The 25,117-nt window shown below is 39.3% G+C and overlaps 1 protein-coding gene across 4 annotated transcripts in view; it reads right to left on the reverse strand.

Moving 5' to 3' along the window:
• The window catches only part of DPF3 (double PHD fingers 3), a 275,329-nt gene that overhangs the window by 142,336 nt on the left and 107,876 nt on the right, over positions 1–25,117 (reverse strand). For all 4 annotated transcript variants that reach the window (XR_016280963.1, XM_089521811.1, XM_089521810.1 and 1 more), the window contains exon 2: positions 20,317–20,477. Coding sequence is in view for 3 of the 4 variants with exons in the window: in XM_089521811.1 (XP_089377937.1) it covers positions 20,317–20,477 (161 nt within the window). In the remaining variant the exon portion in view is untranslated. The remainder of the gene's footprint in view (positions 1–20,316; positions 20,478–25,117) is intronic.

The raw sequence follows: 25,117 nt of genomic DNA on the forward strand, positions 1-25,117 counted from the left end.
ATTTAATGGGACTTGAGCATCCAGAGATTTTGGTATCCACAGTGTGTCCTGGAACCAAACCCCAGCAGATACCAAGGGCCCACTGTATCTTCAGTAATACACTGGAATTTAATCATACACAGTTCTACACTGGAAACCATATATAAACTTTTCATTTACTCCAGAAAACTGAATTATTAAGCTGGGACATTTGCTAAGATCAATGTGAGAAACAGTAAGTTAAATAAAATAGGAGGGAAAGAGATGATATCATAATGGAAGGAAAAGGCTAAACCAAGAGAAAGGGTTTTCAGGAGGGGGATAGATGAAAAATATGGGGTATTCAAAAATTCATATTATTTCTCTTCAGATCTCAGAACAGGGACAATTGGGGGGTAGATAAAAGGATTTAATCTTTTACCTTCATTCTGGTAAGAGTTTTAGTGTAATTGTTGTGTGTCTTCAAATAATTTCTGACTGAAGGAGACCCTAAAGTGAACCTTTCACAAGGTTTTCTTGGCAAAATTATTTGGAAGCGGTTTGCCATTGTCTTCCTCTGAGGCTGAGAGAGAGTGACTTGCCTGAAGATCACCCATTGCGATTGCATGGCTGAACAGAGATTCGAATTGTGGTCTCTTAGTGTCCTAGTCCAACCCCCAAACCACTATACCATGCTTGCTCTTTTTAGTGCAATAATGGAACAAAAATTTGCATACCAATTTAAAATAAATTGTTTAAGTGTTCTCTGTTTAATGTTTAAAAGAACATTCAATTATACTGAATTATATATTGAATTGAATTATATTTTAAGCATACTAAACAGGTTAACCCTTGTTTACCCATTTATCAATTAATAGTCTAAAAAGAAGTCTTAAAGGGCCAAAGGTAGGGTTTTCAAGTAGATTTAAAAGGAGAACTCTTTATAAATAAAACGATTTTACCATAGCTCTGTAGCTGTCACCTACCTCTTCCTAGTTTTCTAGTGTCTTTCTGTTACTGACAGAAGAAGCTAATATTTTCACAACATATTATATTTATACAATTCTAATATCAAGAATATAACCCATAAAAAGTCTGACACTAGTCTACTTCTGAGTTTTAAATGTATCTTGAGAATTATCAGTTATTTAATAATACCTAACATACCATTAATATTCCTTCTTTTGACATACAAGGCAAGGTATGTGAATTTATAATGCAAGCATCCCCCTCAGCTCTCATCCTTGAGGGTCATGCCTTGACCTGTTGACACTCAAGGTGCCTGCCAGTCTGGCCGTTTGCCATTAAACTGATTTGTGAAATGCCTGTCATTTGATCCATTTTCTTGGAGGCATCTATATATCAGTTATTGTTTATCCTGAGGCAATATTTACTGTCCATTAATTGGATGAGCAACTTTCTGTGTACACCTGCAACCTTAAGTAATAAAATAATTTCACAGTCCAGCATTCTTCTGATAACCTTTAACACCAAGCATTATGTTTTACAGCTCTTCATTCTTCAAACAATGTTTGACCTTGGATGACAGGCATCAACTTTAACATTCCATATACAACCCAGACTATTTTGCTAATTATTCTGTGATCTCTAGAAATCGTTGTGTGCCTGCTTGAATGTTTAGCCTAAATCTATCAAATGGTGCTAACTAGAGCAGCCTCACTGAATCAATACAATTTATGTAAGTACCAGATTGCATTGATTTGGTGAATCTAATTCTAGTTAGGATTAACTATTGCATCTTGGAAATAAAAGCAGGAAGTTTCAGGAATAGGATGACAAGTCATTCCTGATATTATCGATTGCATTTCGCGCAGCAAAGAAAACAGCACCTCAGCAGAGTACAATAACATCCAAAATGAACAAAACAGAGATACCTTTATTAAGGCAACCAAAAAACACAAAGTACATGATGCAAGCTCCACTTGTTTCTTCATCAGGCAAAGGTGTTAGAAATCAAACAGGAGAAAGAAAGAAAAATGATGATCTTGGAGTCACAGGCCTACATTTTATCAAGATGTTGCCATAGTTGTTCTCAGTTAAGATGGGATGGAGGGATATCCATGTAGGTATATGCTTTCAGGGCAGAAAATGGCAAACCCCCAAACAAATTATGCCAAGAAAACTCCATGATAGGCCTGTCTTACAGTTGCCATAAGTCAGAAAGGATTTGAAGGCACACTACCACCACCACCACAAGAACAACAACACAAAAGGCCATTCCTCCTTTTTGGCCATGTGGGCTCTGGGACACTAAGAGTATCATAAAGTCCAGGAAATAAAACATAAAATCAATTAGCAACACAAAAAGAAGCCTCCTTTGCAGTTTTGCTGTTTTGTTGATTTTGGATGTTAATTGTACTTTGCTGTATGGCCAACATGGCTACCCTAGATACATTTTCTGGATTTGAGCAGCTCAGCAGGTAAGCTCAGGGTGCAGCAAGGTTGAACTGGAACCAAGGGTTAGTGTCCAGACATAGAATCTCTTTTCATTTCAGCATTCAGCATCAATTTATTGTAACTTTTAACTTGTGGTTCAAAATGTCAAAGGCAGCTTATGGCCGTAATCAGGAATGTAGCTGGGAGCAGAGATGAGAGCTTCCCCTTATAGCAGTAATTTAAAACTTCAGATGAGTATTTTAAAATAACGTTTAGGCATCCAACACGAATGGGCAAGAAAAGTTACAAAGGAAAACTGGAATAAAGCAATGTAAGAGTTCTACATATGAACGATATTCAATGTCTCAGTCTCTGCAAGTCTAGAAATTTGGGGAATGAAATACAATTTCATTTGAGCAGCTTAATTCTTATTTGTGGTGCAATGCCCTCTTTTGCACCACTCACTCCCTATAGCTACTTTCCCTAGGACACTTGCTAGTAAGCACCTGTTTCAGGTTAAGAGACTAAACATAAACAATGATAGCCTGGATATTGCTTGAAGCAATAAGCATTTACCAGGGCTGCTTTTGGGCCAGTTAGAAAGTTTTAACAGGGACCTCTGGCAATCGCAACAGGAGTTTTATTGCAGTTCATTTTGGTACTATCTGTGCTGAATGACACAGTAGTCAATGAAACTACTAGGGGCCAATTCATAACTTTTGTTTCAGTTTAGAGTCCAGATTTTTTCCCACTAGGATGTGGTTGAATCAATGGTTTAACAAGATGCAAGTAAGAGCTGAGTACTTGTGAAGTCTCACACAAAAGTACACAAAATATTATCCTAAGTAGCAGCTCCTGACAAAAATGTAACTAGGTCAGAGATATGATGGCTCATGCTTCAAAGGTGATTTAATAATCTGTCTTTGTTATTGTGCTTCATTATTCTGTAATGCTGAAGGTTATGATTGGGAGGAGGTGGGGATAAAGGAATTTTTTTCTTTTTTGAAATGTGATTTTATTGTAATTTGCATTTTATTGTCGTTTTCTGTTTTGTAATCCACCTTGATTCCTTCGGGAAAAGGTGGAATATAAATAAATTATTATTATTAAATTATTATTGTTATTCTAACATACCACATCCTTCAAGTTGAGGAGAATTTTATTAATATAAGAGAGACACTTGTCCCTCCACATTTGTGGCTATGACTTTTGCAGATCTGATTATTTGCAGATTTTATTAATATGTTTTCTCTAGGAATATAGGTCTTCCAGTGGAACTCTATGGTCAATTTTAACCAAAGGCCGCAGTGAAGAGAGAAGAGAGTTCCTAGAGAGAACATTCATCTAGGCATTTGTAGCTCCTCCAGTGCAATTCTATGGTCAATGTTTGGCAGATGTCGACCACAGAGTTGCACTGGAGGACCTAGAGATTCTTAGAGAGGTGTTATCTCAGGTAAAAACATGGTGGTTTTGTTATTTGCTTTTTCCCACATTCACAGGGGTCCTGTGCCCCTAACCCTAGCAAATGTGGAAGAACGAGTGCACTTGTTTATAAAGTATAGTTCTTGACTACACTAGCAGGAAACCATAAGATATCCATTTGACTGGCTCCATCTAGAATGAAACAGGAGACACATTGGATTGTGCATACATCATTTGTTTTCACTTGTTCTGTAAAAGTTCCTGCTCCAGAAATGTCTGAATTTTGATTCTAAATAGCCCCTGAAGTTCTTAAGAGTACACATCGGCCAAAACATGTTTCTAATAAAACAACGATATTTGGAACATCTTGAGATGTGCCACAACTTTCTTCTAAATTTTCACTTCTTTTCACTACAAGGGCAAGCAAAAGTAGCAGTGAAAGCATCAAAATAGAAATATGCCAAGGAAGAAAGCAATAAGCCTTCTCCCCTATAAAGCAAGGAACTGGACCCCTGGGAACCATGGGAATAGGTCCTGGACAAGAAACCTGGCCTAAGTGAAATCAACACAAAGAGCAATGAAACAAAAATTAGTCTGTGTCCCTGTCCAAATATGTGACCATCCATCTTTGCTTCAGGTCATAATACATGGCCATCTTTGCTTACATTTGCACGGAGTAAGTATGCATTAGTTTGAGGCTGCTGCTAAATAAGCATAGGATTCTGCTTAGTTTTGCTGCCAAGAGCCAGAAAGAAATGTATTGTTTCATGTAATTTAAAATTCCTACTCCTTTACTAAAATATTCAGTAATATAGCATATGCAAAAGTTTCTGTGGGAACAAGAATTCTCAACTTCTCTTTGAGGATATTCTCCTTCAAGGATGTTCTCCTATAACTGGGTACTGCCATCTCTCATGCAGATATGCCTACTGCCACACTAAGAAATTTCTGCAAAGCCAAAATCTAAAATCTTTTCCATTTCTTGGAAAACTGAAGATTTGATAAAGGAAGCATGGAGAATGGAGATAACTATGAAATGATTTTGACACACACCCATCCCTGTGGTGCTCCCCGCCCCATCAGGCTACAGCAGACTGGAAACAAGACATCATGGCTATTTTTCAAAATCATTGAATTTAGAATAATTACAAAAAATCCTGTAAAATCCAAGGTGGAAATTATTTCAATGTATGTTGGACACTACTGTTGATTCTTAACACAGGCCTGCAATGGAAAAAGAAAACTTTTTTCAATATTATAGCTATTTTTAATGTAGTTTGGGGTGCTGAATTTGAAAAAAAAAACAATAAAAATGCCATAGATAGTTCTTTCACAAATATGAAATTTTGATCAATTGTGTTGTTACTCAGCTTTGATTAAGTGTAGACAGTGTGGACATATTCCAGCATGGTTTCTTTTATTGCTTTTGAACAAATTTTTGTGTTTCTTATCAGTGAATTAAAGTGTTTTGAAAGTCTGTTAGAAGGATTTAACCTCTTTCACACTTTTGCAGGATAATTCTTTGCAGGATAATTTCATTTAGTCATATATTAAAGCACAGAAACATCAAAGTAAATTGTGGGGGGGACTATACATGATGAAGCAAATCTGATATTTAGATTGGATTTACAACACCAAATTCCTATAAAACCAGCATATACTTTTTAAAAGTTTTTATGAGTTTATTACTTCATTTTTACAGGCAATACTAGACCAGCAATATTAAATAGTTGCAGCATAAGCAAAATGGCTGCAAAATGTAAGCCAACTTAAAAACAAACAACCTATTTTTAGAATTATCAGGGAAAATATATTTCTCCAATACGGACAATGATACTGAGTATAATGGGGAAGTACATTAATATATATCACCCTCATCTTTTCTTTAAAAGGGAATTTACTAGAAACTAATAGGATAAATTGTTGGAAGTGTAATTTAAAGATTCATTCTGAAATATGCAGACTTCCTGGCAATAGGGATCTGCATGCAATTAGGCTGATCTACCCTTCCTCCTCTCAAGACTGACAAATTCTCGGGTGATTCAGAAATTGCAGACACACTGGAGTCAACTGTCTTATGCTAATGCAAGTGATCATTGGATTTCTATTCTTTGGGGATCACTAAACGTCTTTGGTCAGTATCCTAGGGTGAACAGATCTTCTCATTTAATTATCTCAAATATACTTCCTGGTCAGTATGTGCAGGTTGAAACAAATCTCAGGACATTTCTACAATACAGAATATAAGTTTAGCAAAAGTCTTCACTTTTTGTATTAGGAAACTACATGGGGTGCTTCCAGGTGGATGGATCCTGATAATCCATAAATACTGTAGAACTTTTCTGACTTTCTCTCTTGAAGAGATCTTTGGGGACAAGAAGAAAAGATGGAAGAGGAAATAGAAAAACACAGAAATGTTACAAAAGAAAAGGATATTGTGTGGTTGTCGTGTTCTTTCAAGTAATTTCTGACTTATAGTGACCCTAAAGTGAACCTATCACAGGGATTTATTCAGAGCGGATTTGCCCTTGCCTTCCTCCGAGGTTAGGATAGTATGACTTGCCCAAGTTCACCCAGTGGCTTTCCATAGCTGAGCAGGGACTCAAACCCTGGTCTCCCAGTGTCCTAGTCTAACACTCAAACCACTATACCATGCTGGTTCTCGTGTTGTATGGACCTTTGTACATTTCTTTGAATGAGGCTGTAATGACTGCAGAACAAAATCTTTGTCTGGAAAACTAGTGGCCTTCAAGGGGATAGCCAGAAGCACTGTGCTGTTATATTATTGCACCTTTGCTCATCAGCACAAAACAGCAGAAATCAGCTTGAGATTACATTGTTGTTGACAATTGCCATCAAGTCAGCTTTAACTTATGGCAGTTTTATGAATGAGACCTCCAATAAACCTGTCATTGACAGCCCTGCCCAGGTCCTGCAAACTCAAGGCTCTGGTTGCCTTGACTGAGTTTATGCTTCTATAGCAAGGTCTTCCTCTTTTCCTATTGCCTTCTATTTCACCAAGCTTCAGTTTGGTCATTCTGGCTTCTAGGGAGAGTTCAACCTCAGTTTGGTCTAGGGCCCATTTGTTGTCTTTTGGGCAGACCATGCTACATCTAGAACTCTCCTCCAGCAACATATGTCAAATGAGTTGATTCTCTTATTGTCAGACGTCTTCACTGTCCAACTTTTACAACCCTGCAAAGAAATTACCCTTCATTAAACAACGTGCTTATTATTAAAAGAATGGCAGGAATGAAAACAAAAAGGAAGGAGTCATTTGGCACTTTGAACATCAACCAATTTACTTACTTTTACCTTTTAAGTAATTTACTTACATTTTAAAATAAGCAGCACCACACATTTATTTAGTTTCAAAGGTTCCCTCTCCAATTCCCTTATTTTTATACTAAAATAGACTAACACTGCTAACTCTTTGAAAAGTACTTATTATTGACATGGATATTTTTGTTGAAAGAACTTTATGTATATTAGATTGATTACTTCAATTAAGTAAACATTTTAGCATGTGTAATGTTCTTTAAACAATAATGACCCTACTGATAACCAGCAAGTTATAACATATAATGAAAGTTAATTATTTTTGAAGTGCCACATGCTTCTCAGTCAGCTAGTCCATTAAAATATGGTTGAACATAAAAATAATTGTGAAGCAATTTATTTTTGGAAAGTACAGTTGGAGTAACAACAAACTGAAAACTGCAGTGTCCAGATCAATGAAATGTAGGGGGGTTTGCCCAGTTTCACTTCTTAGAATGGCTGAAAAATAACAGTCACTTGACACTGCAAGATGTCTGCTTTGATGGGGTCAAATGGGTCTCCTCTATTTAAAAAAAAAAAACATGCCAATATAATCCTTCTACATCCATCTTGTAAATTTCCTTTTCTATATCACAGCATTAAAACTTGTTGTTATTCACAGTCATTGTCATGATCTTCTAGTACAGTAAGTCATGTCTGGTTCAAGGCTTTGTTTGGGGGTAAGACCCTGTCAAGCATGCCTGCAGGCCATTAATAGCTAATCCCTATCTTTACTGTACTAATTCCAATTAAGAAATGGTTAATGCAGCACAGCCGCAGCACTGTATCCCTTGCAATAATGGGGCTAGAGACCTATATGGTGAGAATGGGAAAGAGAATAAGCAGAGAAATGGGTCTGACTATAGCTTCTACTTTTAGAGATTCTTTTTCCATGCCAAAGGTGTATGGCTGGAGTGCAAATATTTGAAGGTAGGATTGGGAGAAATTCCAGTAACTAGTTAGAAACACTGAATATTCACAGTGAGTCACTGTAGACCAGTGATGGCGAACCTATGGCACACATGCCAGAGGTGGCACTCAGAGCCCTCTCTGTGGGCACACATGCTGTCGCCCAAGCACAGAGTTTGCCGGAGTTTCTTACTAGAAAGCCAGAGGGACATGGCACTTTGCAATAAATAAGTGGGGTCTGGGTTGCAGTTTGGGCACTCGATCTGTAAAAGGTTAACCATCACTGCTGTAGACAGTACTAAGCCAGATGGATCAGTAGTTTGACAATAACATAAGGTTGATTCCTGTGTTCTTTTCACAACAGTAGCCTAATTTGGTAAGAGCTATATCATATGTTTATAGGCCTACCCCTCTTTTATTGATCAATTATTATTGAAATCAGGACAGTAATAATTGGCTAATCCTAGTCAATTGTCTGGTGAATTTACAGTAGGGTCTTATGCTCTATGGCTCAGGTGGGCAAATGTGGGAAGGTTGCATGCCCACACACTCACTCCACTGCGTGCACACACTCACACACACCAATTTTTTGCTCAAACGCCTACCAATGCCCTCTGTGGGAGACATTTTCACCATGTTTTGGGCTCTCCCCGGGCCACTGTAGGCCCAAAAGAGGCCCATTTTTCAAGGTTTACTTCCAGTTTTAAAAAGACAAGAAGTTTTCCAGACAAGAAGTTTGCTTTAGTAACCGGGAACATTTTCTGGGACAAAAAAATGATCCAGGAGGGCACCAAAACATGGCAAAGATGCCCCATGTTCCTACAGGGCACTTTGGGACACAGACACACAAAAAACCCAACAATTGTTTGTTTTACCAAAAAAAAGACCCCCCCCCCTAAGAGACTCTGAGGGCCACAAAAATGCATGCAACCTATGGACTACATTTTGCCCATCCGTGCCTTAAGGCAATCACATTGTTCTAACACAGATAAAAATATTCACTTCTCCTCTAAGCCTGTGCAAAAAGGTATAAGAATGGGGAAATTCCACTTTTTATAACCAAGATGGGATGAGAAGATAGTTAAAGGAAGCTATACTGCATGTGCTGCAGTAAATTTCCAGGTTTCATCCATCTGCAGGTGTTACAAATGCTGTTTCTTGCCCTACATGGTTCATTGCTCTCCTCAATACAAGGATTTTTCTGAAGTGAGTGCAGAAGGAGGAAATCTCCCTTCTGAAAGGGAAGAGAAAGGAAACGCCTCTTCCCCACAGGGGAATTTCCAAGAATTCAGGGCGTTATGAATGTGGCCCAGAAGGGGTGTGGGAGGGATGCACCATTAGAATCTGGGATGAACAGCAGTGTACAGACTTGCATATGGGAAACTGTGGAATATGTAAGCCTCAGGGTGCAACCAGAAATGACGTAGGAGGTCTGCAATTAGAATTTCTTATTTTCAAATGCATCATTATTAATAGCAGCAACAGGGCGGGTGGGACTGAATCAACTGGGACTGAAGCACTATAGATGGTTTAACCACTCCAAGTAAAAGCACTGGGGAAGGGGGTGTTGGTCTCTAAGCAAAATTGCTCTCACACTCTGAAGTTCATTTCAGGAAGATAGAGCTGTTTTGGCCAGCTGGGGAAAACATTCAGGCATACAATTTCCTCTGTGGAAAAAATTTAATTAGAAAAATTGGTATGGGGTGGAGGTAGGGGTGCCTTAAAAATCAATGTCAGGCACTCCACTGTCCTGGCTATTGTTATTAATTAATTCATGGATCTGCCAGCATTACAACTAGTTTGACACACACGGAGCTGATAAACCTGTTTCTAGATAAACCACCACCACAGATTACAGCTGCATATTCACATGATGACACACTTATGTGACTCTTCAAACAAGAAATTTCATTTACATGGTGGGGGGGGGGGGGGTGTTAGAAGTATTGGTGTTAGAAAAAAGCATTCTAGCTTTGTCTTATCTTTAACATTTTGTTTTCTATGGGCAAATATAGAATCATGGAATTGGAAGAGATCCCAATGGCCATCCAATCCAACCAGCTGCCATGCAGAAATACGCAATCAAAGCATCCCCAACAGATGGCCATCCAGCCTCTGTTGTTGTTGTTGTTGTTTCTTTTGCTATTACTGTTGTACTAATAATAACAACTTGTACAGGGGAACATTTGATCATACTGAGCCTGAAACAATTCAGGTTTTACCACTTCAGTGAGAACAAGCGCTTATTGCTCACGCTACCAACTTCTTTCTTTCAGTTAGTTTCTAAGGTGCTACAAGATCCCTTTGCATACTGCATCTTGTTGTGTACATATGCCTCCAAGTTACCTGATGTTTTATGATGATGTCATGAATTACATATGGTTTTCTTAGGCAAGGAATACTCAGAGGTGCTTTGCCATCTGCTTTCTGAATATACCTACAGCACCTGTTATTCCTTGGTAGTCCCCCATCAAAGCACTAACCAGGCTCAAGCTTGCTGATTTTCCAATATCAGATGGATTCTAATGTCTTCAGGGTAAGTAGGTGTATCTGATTATATTATCTTTTATAAAAGAAATAAGGGGAACCTACCAGGGATTAGGGATATAATTCTTTTCTAAGTTTTCTCTTGAAAGTGGCAGTGAGCAATTTCAGCAATTTTCTTCCCGCTGTGAGAAATCCTTCAAAAACCACACCATTTTTGAAGGACTATTTGCAATTCTGGACTTATTCTGCACAAAATTCACACATGCTTGTTTTGCACAGAAAACAGCATTTACAGTGCAAGAAATAGCATTATCCGTGTGTAAAATAATATTTCAGTGTAGAAATATTAATTCCTGTGCAGAAAATGCTGTTTTCTATTGAAATCAGTGATGTACAATTTTTACTCAAAACAATCATAGTATTTTTGCAGGTGTCTGGCTTCCACCCTCATACCCATGTCAATACACATGTACCCTATCTCAAAGAGAGGATCCAGCTGATTCCAAAAAGTGAAGATGAGGGCCTAGCTCAACTGGGCTACTGGATGAGCCAGACTCCCAAGAAAGCATGGCCCATAAGGAGAAGCCACCACTGCCAGTGGGGAGGACTATTTCCTCACCTCCTTGGAGTGAGTCCTGCCATTCATTTCTGCCACCTCAAGTTCTGGCAGCCTTGGCTTGTCTCTTGCCATAGGGTAAAAAAATCCAAGCAAACTTCCCATAGTGAAAGAAAGAGAAAAAGAAGCCAAGAGAAAAGGAAGGGATCTTTTTGTGGGATAGCACCCATACTAAGGCACATACACACAACTCCAGGGAGACCTTGCTTGTGTTAATAATACTGCAAAAAGGGGTTGCGAGCTGGGCGTGGATAACAACTCTCTTCATGAAACAGGGAAATGTTACAGTAATAAAAAGCCACAAAGTTATGACTACCTTCTTTTTTAGAGCCAGTCTTGGCATCCTTTACTGTTCTTCGTATTCATTCATTTTTTAAATGGTAAAATGGAAATATACATAAAAGTGCGAATGAAAATGCGCACACTAAACAAACAAAATATTTTTATTTATATGCTACGTTGAGCACAATGTTCACATGTAGATGTAGAAGGGGTCCCAAGGTAAAAGGTTTGAGAACCACTCCTCTAAGGGAATGAGTGGTTTAGGAATAGCCTCTGAATGCATTTCTGGACATTCAGATGTTTTTAGAAGGAGGTACTACACTTCAAGCCAAGTGGAAAGCAAGAGCTGACTCATCACTATGAACCTTGCCACTTGATTAGTTCAAACTAAAGTGACACAGGAAGTGGATTGAAAAGTGTGAATGGTGTTGCAGAGTTTCTTCCTCCACCTGTTCTCTTTCCAAGAGTTGTGATCAAATGTTCAGAAATACCTGGTCCTGCAAAGCTGTAGTGTCAGTTCTGATTGGTGCTATGCTGGTGGTGGAATCATAAATAGGAACAAATATTATGGCCTGTGAGGCTATTATGAAGAGAACATCCCTCTGAGGAACCAGTGCAGTGTATTGGTCTGAGTGTTGGACTAGCACACTGAGAGACCAAGGTTTGATTCCCAACTCAGCCATGGAAAACCACTGGGTGACCCTGAAGAAGTCACACTTTCTCAGCCTTAGAGGAAAGCAATGGCAAGCCTCCCCTGAATACATTTTGTCTAAAAGAAAATCTTATGATAATAAGTCAGAGTTGATTTAAAGGCACATAACAGCAGCAGCATCAACAACCCTTTCAAGAGTGGAGGAAATACAATGTCCTCAAAATAAATGGCTTCTAACAATTTCTTTCTCAGTTTGAAAGCACTGTTTATGCAGCCTTACACTACACAGAGTTACATTCTTTTACAGTGTTATTCATCAATGAAGAATTGGGTCACTCAGACTCAGAGAGAGGCATCTTTTTGAAGGCCAAGGAGCAAGAGTTCCCTAGTCAGAATAGCACAAGCAGTTGGTAGCTTAAGAACACTGATCTAGAAGAATTAAACAATAATGAAAAAATAAAGTCAAACACAGCACCTGTTATAGTAGGGTGCAAAGACACCTGCCAGTCCCACTTGGCATATTGTTCCAATTAATTTAAACAGATGAAGGCTGCTATCAGAGGATTGTGGGATTAGGCTTTTTGTCTCATGTTTTTGTTGCTGCAACTGAATACCTATACTTTCTGAGGGAGAAAAAATAGAAGCAGGGGCAGGGGAAGGCAAACTTCTGCCACCCATTCTTTTTCCTACCAAGCATAAAGCTTGCAAACTTTAAAAAAAAAAGCTGACTGGACAGATAACCCCAGCAGCTAGCATAGAAAGAGGCACAACAGGGATGGAAAATGCCCTACATTTAAAAAATAAAAATAAAAACCTGCATTTCTTTTCCTAATTGACAAGGTTGTCTGCTAACAAGCAATGCTATTGCAGTCCAACTTATGGGAGGGGTGTATTACTCAAGCAGTCTTCAAAAGCAGAATCCATTGACTGGGGGGGGGATAATTCTACCCATTGCAAAGTAATGTTTAGATGCTTTTTTGCTTATTTGCTTGTTTTTGTTTTTTGGCTTACCAAAAATGTGCAAGACAACTCATTAAAGACTCAATCCTAATTGCTCCAACTTTCAAGCATCTATCCAGGTCTTCTTCCTGCTCTGATGCTGGCATTGCATGTTTGAGAATTAAAGCAGATTTTTGTTACACTTTGTTTGGTCTTCTTTCTTCTCCTGAGTTGTCTTGCATTTCAGTGCCTTATAGGGCAACCACAGAAGGTTCTAACCATTTGATTATAAAGGAAATAGCAGGACCCACAATGAGTTATGTTGTTTATCTCATTAGTGGAGAAGAGTCATAACTCAAAGCTAGAGTGAAAGGCTGGGGAGAGAGGAAGAAAAAAGAGGAAAGGAGTTATGTGCAGTATTGTGTGAAATTAACCCTGAACTGTTTGCCATGAGATACAACCTTTGTTCAGAGAACAGTGAAAATCAAGCTGACACACTAGAAAAGTGACTCTCTTCTAAAAGTGACTTTCTTCCCAAAAACAAATAAAATAAAATTGGAAGTTGGGTCTGCCTCTTACTGCAGGTTAGGAAGTTAGCGTAATGAATAAATTTAAAATGGAATCATATATAAGCCAATGAGAAGAATGAATGGAAGGGAATTTTTATGAAGTTCAGTGCTACTCACAAATTTGCCTGTGCCGCTGTTGAAGAAAGTCAACTTGGAGCCCAGTTATATGTTCCCATTGCCTAGGACTATGCCATTTTGGAAAGTATGTGGCTAAAGATGATTGTATTGAGCAAATATTTAGTAAACTAGCATAACCAGGAAGAAATCCCTGATTAATACTCTAATGCTTGACATCTTTGATATATATGTAGTTATATATATTTAGCCTTCACTTTAAAGTGCTACATTCCCAAGAGTACTGTGTCATGTTCTTGCAATGCATTGACTTCTTCTTAGCCCCAGTCTCACCCCGAAATGGCCTGAGATGTCTGCAAAATGCTAGTTTCTTGTTACTGAAGTAGAACCTTTCCTCCTACACATTAAACAATGTGGAATGGCAACCAGCAAAAAAATCCATACTTTTGGATTACAGTTAGATTTTTGGTTATTCATTCCATTTTAGAGAGAAATGACAACTTGTTCAATTAAGAGCTAGTCTTCAGCTGAATTTGCTAGGGAAAGTGCTTAATCTCTTGGGTCCCTCTGATACTAGCTTCAGCAAACAGGCAGTAGACAAATTTAATAATTAAAACCTTTACTACAGTGACCCCTTGGTATCCACTGGGGTTTGGTTCCAGGAACTCCCCCCCAACCATGGATACCAAAACCCATGGCTGCTCAAGTCTCATTATATACAATGGGGTAGTAAAATGTTGTCCCTTGTGTAAAATGGAAAAATCAAGGTTTGCTTTTTGGAATTTATGTATTTTTAAAATATTTTCAAGCCATGGATGCTTGAATCTGTGGATAAAAAATCCATAAATATGTAGCTACTTTGCAATGCACAGCCAAAGCAAACACACACAAGTTAGCCTTAACTTGCTCAGGGAAGATTTCAAATAAAGGAGGAGTTCAGCAGAGCTAGGACTCACCATCTTGAAGGAAGTGGGGAGAGAGGGTGGGAGTCTTTGTGTGACCTGGCAGTTTCAGTGGCCACATGGTGTGATTACATAGATACATTGATGACCATGCAATATAACTGATGATTGAGCAAATGGGGAAAGTACTAGATAGTCAGTAAGTATAAAGTAGAGGCATCCAGGAAACCCTTATACTGTTTAAACCCCCATTGTCTTATGGCATATAAGAGAAAAGAGTGGAGAAAGAAAGTCCCAAAGACCACTATTTTCAATTACATACAACATGGAGCAATAGGATGAACAAAGGGGAGACAATAATGTTTAAAAGTGTCAAATTTGTAAGTGATGCACAAATGGGAAGCTTTCGGAAGAAGACACAAGGTAAAATCTTTTTGCCACAAATTAAAATTTATAATATTCTTTCAATGAGAGGAAATACTCTTATTGCAGTTGCGCAGACATGTATCAGGGTGGGTCACTGGTGCAATCATACTGTGGTTCAATATACAGCACATACACAAAGATATCAGATGTGCAACCTATGCTGCTTTTGGAAAAAGTAGATTTGCTTAACTTTGTGGAAAAAAGACTCAGAAAACTTACTTATCTTTGTTCCAGTCCTATGTTTTGAATGCTATGTAGGTGTCACAAAGAGTCAGACCATAAACTGCCTTTGGAAATTTCTTAGGAAATTACTCTCAGTCCCTGGGCTGACTTACCCAATGAGACTAGTCATTGTTTCCTTCTAGGCAGGACTGACCAGAAAATTTCCCAGACCAGCTGATCCTCTTCACATAACTACACCTTATTTCTTCAGAACTCCTGTATTCTTAGATTTTTGTGATTTTTTTGGGCTATGTGGCCATGTTCTAGAGGATCTTCAGAGATGCCAGCCACAGATGCTGGCGAAACATCAGGAAGAAACTCTTCTAGAACATGGCCACACAGCCCAAAAAGCCCACAGGTATCTATGGATGCCGGCCACGAAAGTCTTCGACTCCTGTATTCTTTCTTGTCCTCTGTATCTTACTTCAACAGTGATGACAGGTCAAGATCTTCAACCACATCTGAGGGATGCAGACAAGTATATAGGGGACAGGGCAGGCTGTATGGTAGGCTTTGTCCTCCAGCTCCTTGTTTTCATTTTCATTCTTTAATGATAGGTTCATTACCCAGCCTGACCATACTTATGACTATGATATCACTATGAATCAGCAGTGGCATGCATATCTCCCAGAGTGCACTAGGAAATCAAAAGTGAATAACCATGCTCACTTGGTTCAAACAGATGTAAGAATCTAAAGTGCAAGCAGAAACAAAACCCCTTGAAAGGAAAGAATGGATGAACCAAGGTGTAGAATCAGCTAAAGGTGCCAACAGAATTTCTCCAAAAAACAAGTGATCAAATTAAGCAGCAGCAGCAGCAGCAACAACAACAACACTAGGATAGTAAATACCCTGAGACTCCCTGGTATAAAATGGAATTATTTGCCCTAATACAAGTATTTACAGTGGGCCTTTGGTATCCACTGGGGTTTGTTCCAGGACCCTCTGTGGATACCAAAATCCATGAATATTCAAGCCCCAGTGTTGAAGTAAAATGGTGCCCCTTATATAAGGTTTGCCTTTTGGAGTTCCTTAAAAATATTTTCAAGTCATGGATAGTTGAATCTATGGGTACAGAGGGTATTTAGATTCTGCAGTCTTTTTTTTTTTTCAAACACACATACACATACATAAACACACACAACAGACATTTCTTGGGAAATATAGCTCTCCCACACTGTAAGTGATTACGTTTCAGTGATTGGTGAGAAAAAGAAATGAACTATCTAATATACTTCATAGTATACTGATTTGGGCCCATGGTGACCAAAACCATGACAATAAAATGAAGTGGCTGTGTGACTTTAATTATGTTAGTAACAACACCCTACCTGGAATCTATAGCCTTCATAGCTTTTTACAACATGGCCAACAATAACAAAGAAATAAAATGTTGTTAGAACTTATTTGTGGACATTTAATTTGATTGCCAGTATTTGTGGGAACCAGAATAGACATTTGTCAAAGAACTGACTAGATGGTGGAAGGGTGGATGTGACCGTTTTCATCAACTGATCACCATGTTGTGACATACCTGCCAAACAATTTCTTTAAACACACAGGACATTAAATTAGCTACATGAAGAATTTACATCTGTCCCTTCCAGCAAAGCTCTCTTAGGTGCAAGCTTCAAGCTAAACATTATGTGGACTCTTTCCTTTGTGTCTGTTTGATTTTTACCCTGAACAGGCTATATGAGGGGAACACAGACAGAGAGACTACTTAACCCTTTCTCTGCAGTTTTTGTTCATCCCAAATGCAGCCACCCTAAAATTATATTTTGCTTGCTGAGCCAGTGGACAAAAGGGGAGGGAGTGAGGCTCTTCCAAACTGTCATTATAGATTCCTGGGTCTTGCTGGTTATTGTATTCTCTGTGTCCACTTGTTGGGGGATGTTTGTAACGGATTCGTAGATCTGCACTAGAGCTCTTCCAAAGGGTTGTGTTTTTTAAAAAAGAACAGTGCATGGTTGGTTTAGTGGTCCTATGGTTTCAAAGGCATTACTTCCTCCTTTCCTTCCTTCTTTTTTAAATGAAAGTTATAGTCCTATAGTGCAAAAGTGACATTTCCCTGATTCACTGATCTTCTGATGCACTATCCCACTAAGACATTTTTAAGGAATTGAAATAAAGATTTTTTGTTGTTATTATTGTTGTTCTGATATGTCTTGGAATTAAAAAGAAATTAAAACCACGGGCAGGAATAACATGTTGCAGGCAGTGCTGGAAATAGCAACAAAAAACATTCAGGGCAACAGAAATATTGTTTGCATATTTTTTAAAAACTAAGAACTTACAACAGCACTCTCCTAATACATTTATCCCATCTGGAGGAGCCTACAGTTTCTCCACTTCTTATTGTTGCAGGTGAAAAAGCTACTTGGTAAAGACATTTTTCTCTAAAATGGATCAGAAGAGAAAAAAATTAGCCGTCTCTCCTTACTTGACTTTTCTCTGACTCTGAAACAGCCTGCACCCACACCATTTGTGGTTTAAAAAATGGAGGGGGATCAGAAATACCATGTGCAGATCAATGCTTGAATTTTAAAAATAATTAATTACTGTTATAATCCTGGCAGATAGACACATATCATAGTTATCTTAATGGACATAATTTTCAAAAGTAATTGTATTTCCCTGTTTCTCATAAGTATCTAAATTGTTACCTTTTGTAAGTTTAAAAAAACAACCACTGGCCTGGATTACAAAACACACTCATCCTGTCTGTCTCATCCCAATATCAGCACCTAAAATAAAACATGAGACACAACACAAGCCACTATTTGAACCATCTGATATTCCTCCACCACCATCATTTTGTGGGACTGTAGCCCTCTAACTATTAAAGAAACTTAAAGTTACAGCTACACTGCAAAAAGACTGAAACAGTGGCCTGTTACAGACTGCCAAAATAAAGCTGCTTCGGGTCTCTTTGGAGGTATGCTGTTTAAATTATGCATGCATCCTAAGAATCCAGAAGCTGCACCAAAGCTGCACTCCAGTGCTTAGGAATGGAGTGTGGCTTTGGTGCAACCTCTGGACTCTTAGGACCCATGCATCATTTAAATAGCATACCTCCAAAGAGACCCGAAGCAGCTTTATTTTGGCAGTCTGTAACAGGCCTATCTCTTTTAAAATTATGTTATGTAGTTATGTCTCCTTCATTACTGAGGAAAAGAATTCATAACAAGTAACTAGTTATTTCTGACCAGTTACTTCCAAGGTCTGGTTCCACACAATGTTTAGCTTCCCCCACTTATATTACTCATGCAAGTATTGTTGATATTTTTATGGTCAATTTAAGAAGGGAACAAAGTTTTCCAAACTCTTTCTCAAGTAAGAAGTTGTTTTCACCAGTGGGAAGCACCGTACTCCATACCCCATAACCATAGCACCATTTCCCAACCAGTAGCAACTCTAATCGTGCCACATTCACTATGGAGGGATCAGAGCAATCCAGAAGAAAAAGGTGGTCCTACGATGATCACTTGTCCAGTAGTGCAGAGTATTTCCAGCCACATGGATGTCCCCACTGCCAATTTCCAGGGATGTAAGGAAAAGGGGTGTTCTTTTTCTCCAGATTTTCAGAGAAACACCCACATTGCCTGAGAACCCTGAGGAACATTGTGTACCTGGGTTGCAGCCTCTATGGGATGACTACCAATGTAGACAAGCCCTAGATAATAGTATTGTATCTTTAAAATGACAAGTTCATCACTAATATATATTTCTTTTTAAGAAATAAAGTTAATTATTTCCAGGTATATCAATAAGAATATACAAGTGCATTCCCCCTTTCAACTTTTTTTAAGACCATTTCCCATACAGTCAAGCAGTGGCTTTTCAACTGCATTTTTGCAGCAGACAAAGGCGCAGGACAGACGGTCCCAAAGTGCCGTGCCGCTGCCGATTCTAGCAAGGTCCCTAACCCTAGCACAGCATGGTGGCGGACTAATGGCCACGTCCCATGTACATGGGCACCACCATTTTGCCGTAAGCAACGCACAGCATATACATGTACCTGCACGTTGTTTATGTAATGAGTGCACCATTACCGTACTCATGACGTCTGCCCAGCAACGGAAAAAGAACCCATTTTTTTCAGGTTCCTTTTACTCTGGAGGGACACCACACAATTTGGCAGTGGTCTGTCCCAGGCCACAAATAAAATTAAAGGAACTAAGTTCTGGGCGCCACAATTCAGAAAGGACATTGAGAAACTGGAGTGTGTCCAAAGGAGGGCGACAAAAATGGTGAAGGGTCTGGAAACCATGTCCTATGAGGAACGACTTAGGGAGCTGGGGATGTTTAGCCTGGAGAAAAGAAGGTTAAGAGGTGATATGATAGCGCTATTTAAATATTTGAAGGGATGTCATATTGAGGAGGGAACAAGCTTGTTTTCTTCTGCTCCAGAGAACAGAACCCGAAACAATGGATGCAAGCTACAGGAAAAGAGATTCCACCTCAACATTAGGAGGAACATCCTGACAGTAAGGGTTGTTCGACAGTGGAATGCACTCCCTCGGAGGGTGATAGAGTCTCCTTCCTTGGAGGTCTTTAAACAGAGGCTGGATGGCCATCTGTCGGGGATGCTTTGATTTGGATTTCCTGCATGGCAGGGGGTTGGACTGGATGGCCCTAGTGGTCTCTTCCAACTCTATGATTCTATGATTCTAAGTTGAGATTGCATTTGTAGGCTGTAGAGGGATTTATCTATTACCAATCATTTCTATTAACAGGGAGCAGAAGTAGAGGAATGCTGTGCCTTACTCATCCATTGTAGTTGCCTAAAAGGAACCTTTTCAAGTCAATCATTCTAGGCAAGTTTTCCAGGGACTCAGTCACACTAAATAATTATAGTCCAATATTCCACTTTAACTGCCATGGCAACTTCTCATGGAATTGTGGGATTGGTAGTTTCAGGAAGGGCATTTAGGATTCTCAGTCACACAAAAAAGTCTAGTGCCTCACCAGACTACAAACCCCAAGATTCCATAGGATGTTGATAGGGCAGCTGAAGTGGAATATAGCTTAATATTTGTGTAGCATGAATGGCCACTGGTTGTGGCTGTTCCAAAACTCAAAAGTATCTTTTAAGCGAATTCTGTAGGGCCTTCACACAGTTTGTAAGCAATTTTATACCTGGTCCCCGATGCCTCTTTTCCATCCAAATGTAACAGTTATTCTGAGCTACACCAGTTTGCGAGTCGAGGAAAGGAAGACGGACACTACGTTCAGCACAGAGCCGGGAATTGTAGCTGCGACAGTGCTCTATGGCTTCTTTGTAGAACTGGTCCCCAAGACTGCAATGTGGAGGGAAAAAAGAAAGCATGAGATAATAGACAGCCACCATCTTCCCCAGGACAGCTAAGGTCAGCTAAGGATCACTGAAAATATATGGACATAAGTGATGGAAGAGTTACAACCATGGTTTTATGGTTATTTCCCCCACCACCACCTCCCACCCATAAGCATCAAGTCGGTTTGTTTATTATTCTGCCTTTTCCCCAGTCCAGGATTCAAAGACTAAAAGAGATAAGGCTAAAAAAAAAATTCCAAATTAAAAATACAATTATAAACCAACAATAGAATTAAAAGCAGTTAAAAGCATGACTATAAAAATAAAACAACAAATAAATAATACAGTTCATTACAAAAGGTCCCTTTCCCCCTTAAGTAATCAGTCCTCAAAGGCCTGTTGACCAAAAAATGGTTTTCACATGTCTAGAGAAAGACAGACAACATTTGAGTGTTGGACTACAACTCTGGAGACCAGGTCCAAATCCCTGCCGGGCCATGGAAGCACACTGTCAGACTCCCTCTTCCTCAGAGGAAGGCAAAGGCAAACCCCTTCTGGACACCAAGAAAACCCCTTGTTACATTTGCCTTAGGGTTGCGATACATCAGAAATGACCTGAAGGCACACAACAAGCAAAACAGGTATCAAGGATGATATCAGTCTAAACAATCTAGTCAGTGAGTTCCAGAGACTAGGAGCAGCCACTGAAGAGACTTTCTCCCATAATCCTACCAGATGGACGTGTGAGGGTGATGGGACAGAGAGAAGGGCCTACCCAGAAAATCTCAAAGGATTGCCAGGCTCATATGGGGCAATATGGTCCTTCACATAACCCCTACCTTAACCATATAGGGTTTATGGGTCATAATCAGCACTATAAATTATGCCCAGAAACAGACCAGCAGTCAATGGGGCTGTTGCAATCTGGGAGTTGTGTGCTTCCTGCATCTAGCCCCAGTTAACAATCTGGCCACAGCTCTATGGATCATCTGAAATTTCCAAACAATCTTCAAAGGTAGCCCCATATACAGTGTGTTACAGTAATCCAAACAGGATGTTACTACCTTACAGATTTGCAAGTTCTAAAGAGGATCGGGTCAAGGTGCCATTCAGCAAAGGGAGAGCCCTCCAGGGGTTTGTTTGCTCCCTCAGTAAGATAGGATGGAATTCCTGAGCAGACTCCTGGAGCTCTTGCTGGGTAAAGTTTGGACACTTGGGCCCTCCTGCAGCTTGGACCACCCAGGGCACTGATCTGTCATGAATAGATCAGGACGCTGAGGATGAGAAGATGCTTTTGCTGCTAAAGGGTAGATGGACCAGGTAATGCGAAGGAAATTTGTCCGTATCCTAGGCCATTCTGGTTTGCCTGCCTTGTTTACAACTCACGAAGGGCTCCAGGAGCCATTTGGAAAAGGGAGAATCCTCCAAGATTTTACCATAGGATGCTGCCAGCATCCTGGCTGGCCTCTTTGCAATCCCTAGGAGGGTAGGCCAGGTCCATCCCAGGACCTTCAGTCTCCAGGAGTCTCAGTCTACTCACAAAGAGATGCAGCAGTACACTTCACACCAGAAGGCAGTCCTTTCCCACCAGCGACCTCTTCTGAGATGTCACCTGGTATGGTCCATATGCTCTGCACCTCTTAGAGATGTCTCTTCCCTGAGGCAAAGAAGAAGATGACCCTTTCCTTTCATCATTTCGTGTCTAGAAGCCAAATAGATATGCCACTGTATCTTCCTCCAACACTGGTGAAAAGGCAGCATCACTGCACCTTAGGGCAGGAGATGCAAACAGGCTCTGGGACATTCATGTTTTTGTCCTCCAATGCTTAAGTGCTACTGTGTACCTTCCCTCAGCATTTGGCACATGCAGTAGCAACCTCTGTCTGCTCAATGGTAGGGTTGGCTCTGACTGGGTACCATCTTCTACATGAATTGAGAATTTACCTCAGGGGCTCTGAGACATTGTGGAAATTCTGGCTGTATACCCTGGTTGCACAGACCATGCCAGAACCAACATGAGGAAACAGACAAAGAGGTTTCTTTCAGCATGGGTATCATGCTTTCACTTGGATCAGTCTGAAGAACTGAAGAGTCTCCTTTTGTAACTGACATGGCCAGATCAGGTGGAATTTAGTGGGCTCCATAACATAGGGTCAATGAAGGCATTAGAATCACACTCTAAATATTTTTCTTGAGGGGGAAAGGTTTATTTTACAAGAGACATGAGATAAGGAACTTTTAATAATTACAAAAGGGAGATCACATCATATTGATTTCAGAGAATAACTATTATGCCTTATTTTTGTGATAACTTTCATCTGATAAGCAATTAAGCAATTTAGTGAGGAACAAGTATGCTTATTAAAGAACTATTATTTGCAGTGAAGCAGGCATCAAATGGCAAGCAAAACACATGTTTCATACAGTCCCTCAGAGGCCATAATCCAAACCTAATCATATGTCTTTTCTTGGAAAAAGGGCCACTGAAAGCGAGAAGCCTCTTGCCTTTTGGAAGAGTCTAGATGAAATGGTTTGGATGAGATGGAGAACATTATCCCAAGCATTTCAGAGAATACAACATGGTTGTTATATTTAGAGTGATGTGTAGTGAGAACACAATCTGTATGATTTATGAATAGCAATCAGGTTGTTCATCATACTTGGTAATCAGCAGTAATGATCATCAGCAGTAATGATGAGAATGATAATTCACACAAGTAATACAAAAACACTCTTTTGCTGACATGTTCTCTTGTTCCAGCTCTACAGTCACTGGAAAAAAGTAGATCAAATGGTTAAAACCACCTCCTCCCATATGAGCCTGATAGAAATTTGAGATGTTGAAAAAAGGCACTGCTGTATGTCCCAACACCTCATGAACTTAGGTTGGTGGGTACATGTAACAGGGTTTTGTCTGTAACAGTGACTTGACTATGAAACACTCTACTTAAGGAAGATAGGCTGGCCCCAACTCTTTTAATACACTTCTGACAAGCAGCCAAAACAGTGCTGTTCCACATGACCTTCAGTGTTTGAAACTGCTGTTTTAACTGTTTCAAAAATGGATTCTAGGATTACTTTAAGACTGCTTTTAGGAGTTTTCAAAGAGTATTTTAATGTGTTTTAAAATGTTTTTATCATATGGTTTAAATTGGTTTTCATTTGTTCATCACCTCAGAAGCCCTTGTGGGCTTGAAGGTGATATCAAAATACTTTAAAAAGTAAAATAAAATAAATAAAGATCTTAAATGCAAAATTAGGGCAGTGGATTCACATATTCCACACTGCATCTGGAATGATAAAAATGCATTCCAGATCTAGAAAAGTAATAATAAGTACAGTAACAGAAAAATCACATCTATAAGACAACAATAAAAAATAACTGAAGGTTAGTTATGCTACAATAGAAGCATTGTTAAGACACAATCACAATGCACCATGATTATAGATATTATTACTGTATTATTATTATTATCATCCCACTTTTTCCCAGTCTAGGACAAGGCAGCTTACAATAGTTAAAACAGATACATGTAAAAAATACAATGTACATAAGTTCAAAATATAACTATCATAAAATATCATTAAAATTAAAAGCAGTTCAAAACAAACCATTACTAAGAAGAAAAACAAATATAAACAACACAGCACACAAAAGTCCTTAGAGGCCTGCCAAAACAAAACGATCTTCTGCAAGGAAGGTGCCAGTCTAACTTCTCTAGGAAAGAAGTTCCAGAGTCTGGGTGTAGCCACTGAGAAGGAAACTAGGTACAAGTAATTCATGTGTTGCAAGTGGATTAAAAGCTCTGACAAACAAGATAGTCACCTCCATCTTGGCTCCTCTTAGCAGCCATGGAAGAACATCTCAAGCAGTTGCTTTGCTCTTGCTCCTTTGATATGGCTCACCAATGGCAAGCTTAGAGAACAACACATGGACCAGGTCCTGGTAAAGTTCCTTTTGAGAAATACAGCACACAAAATCTCCCAGCCATCATGCCTAGTCCCAAAACGTCCTTTTTCCAAGTTGTAGTGTAAACATATCCTGGCAGCTGAGCAACTGCTGGATGAACACATCAATTTCCCTGAACCTTTATTGCTGTGAGACTGAGAAACCAGATAGCAAGACTGTTAAGGAATGTGGACATCCAAAAGAGAGGGAGCATGAGGAGACCAATGAGATGGTAAGGGCTTCAAGGAAAAAGTTCTTTTTTTCAAAAGGATCTTAAGTGTGGAAAGAGATGCTGACAAAAATTATAAAATTGTGGGGAGAGGCGGACAATTACAAGACAGACATGTCTGGAAATCTCATGAATCTAGGATGACCCATAGGAGGAGCAGATTGCTTACTCCTCCATCGTCCTTTCCCACAGATCAGACATATAGCCCCACACAGCATTTTATCAGAAAGCTCATTTATAGCCCTAATCAAATTAATAGCTGCAACAGGAGTTAATAGAAACACACCTACACACGCACTCCCATCTTCTCCTTTTCTTCTTCCCTCATTCAAGGCTAAATTAAAGCCACTACTATTTGTTGGTGTGTGTGTGTGTGTGTGTGTGTGTGTGTGTGTGTGTGTGTGTAGCAGGGCTCCTTCAACAGATGCATGAAAGATAAGACATTTAACCACAATGGCTTTCTTTG

This window comes from Sceloporus occidentalis, unplaced genomic scaffold (genome assembly GCF_023333645.1).
Source record: "Sceloporus occidentalis isolate IW3139 unplaced genomic scaffold, rSceOcc1.0.p SCAF_4, whole genome shotgun sequence".
Classification (NCBI taxonomy): Eukaryota; Metazoa; Chordata; class Lepidosauria; order Squamata; family Phrynosomatidae; genus Sceloporus; species Sceloporus occidentalis.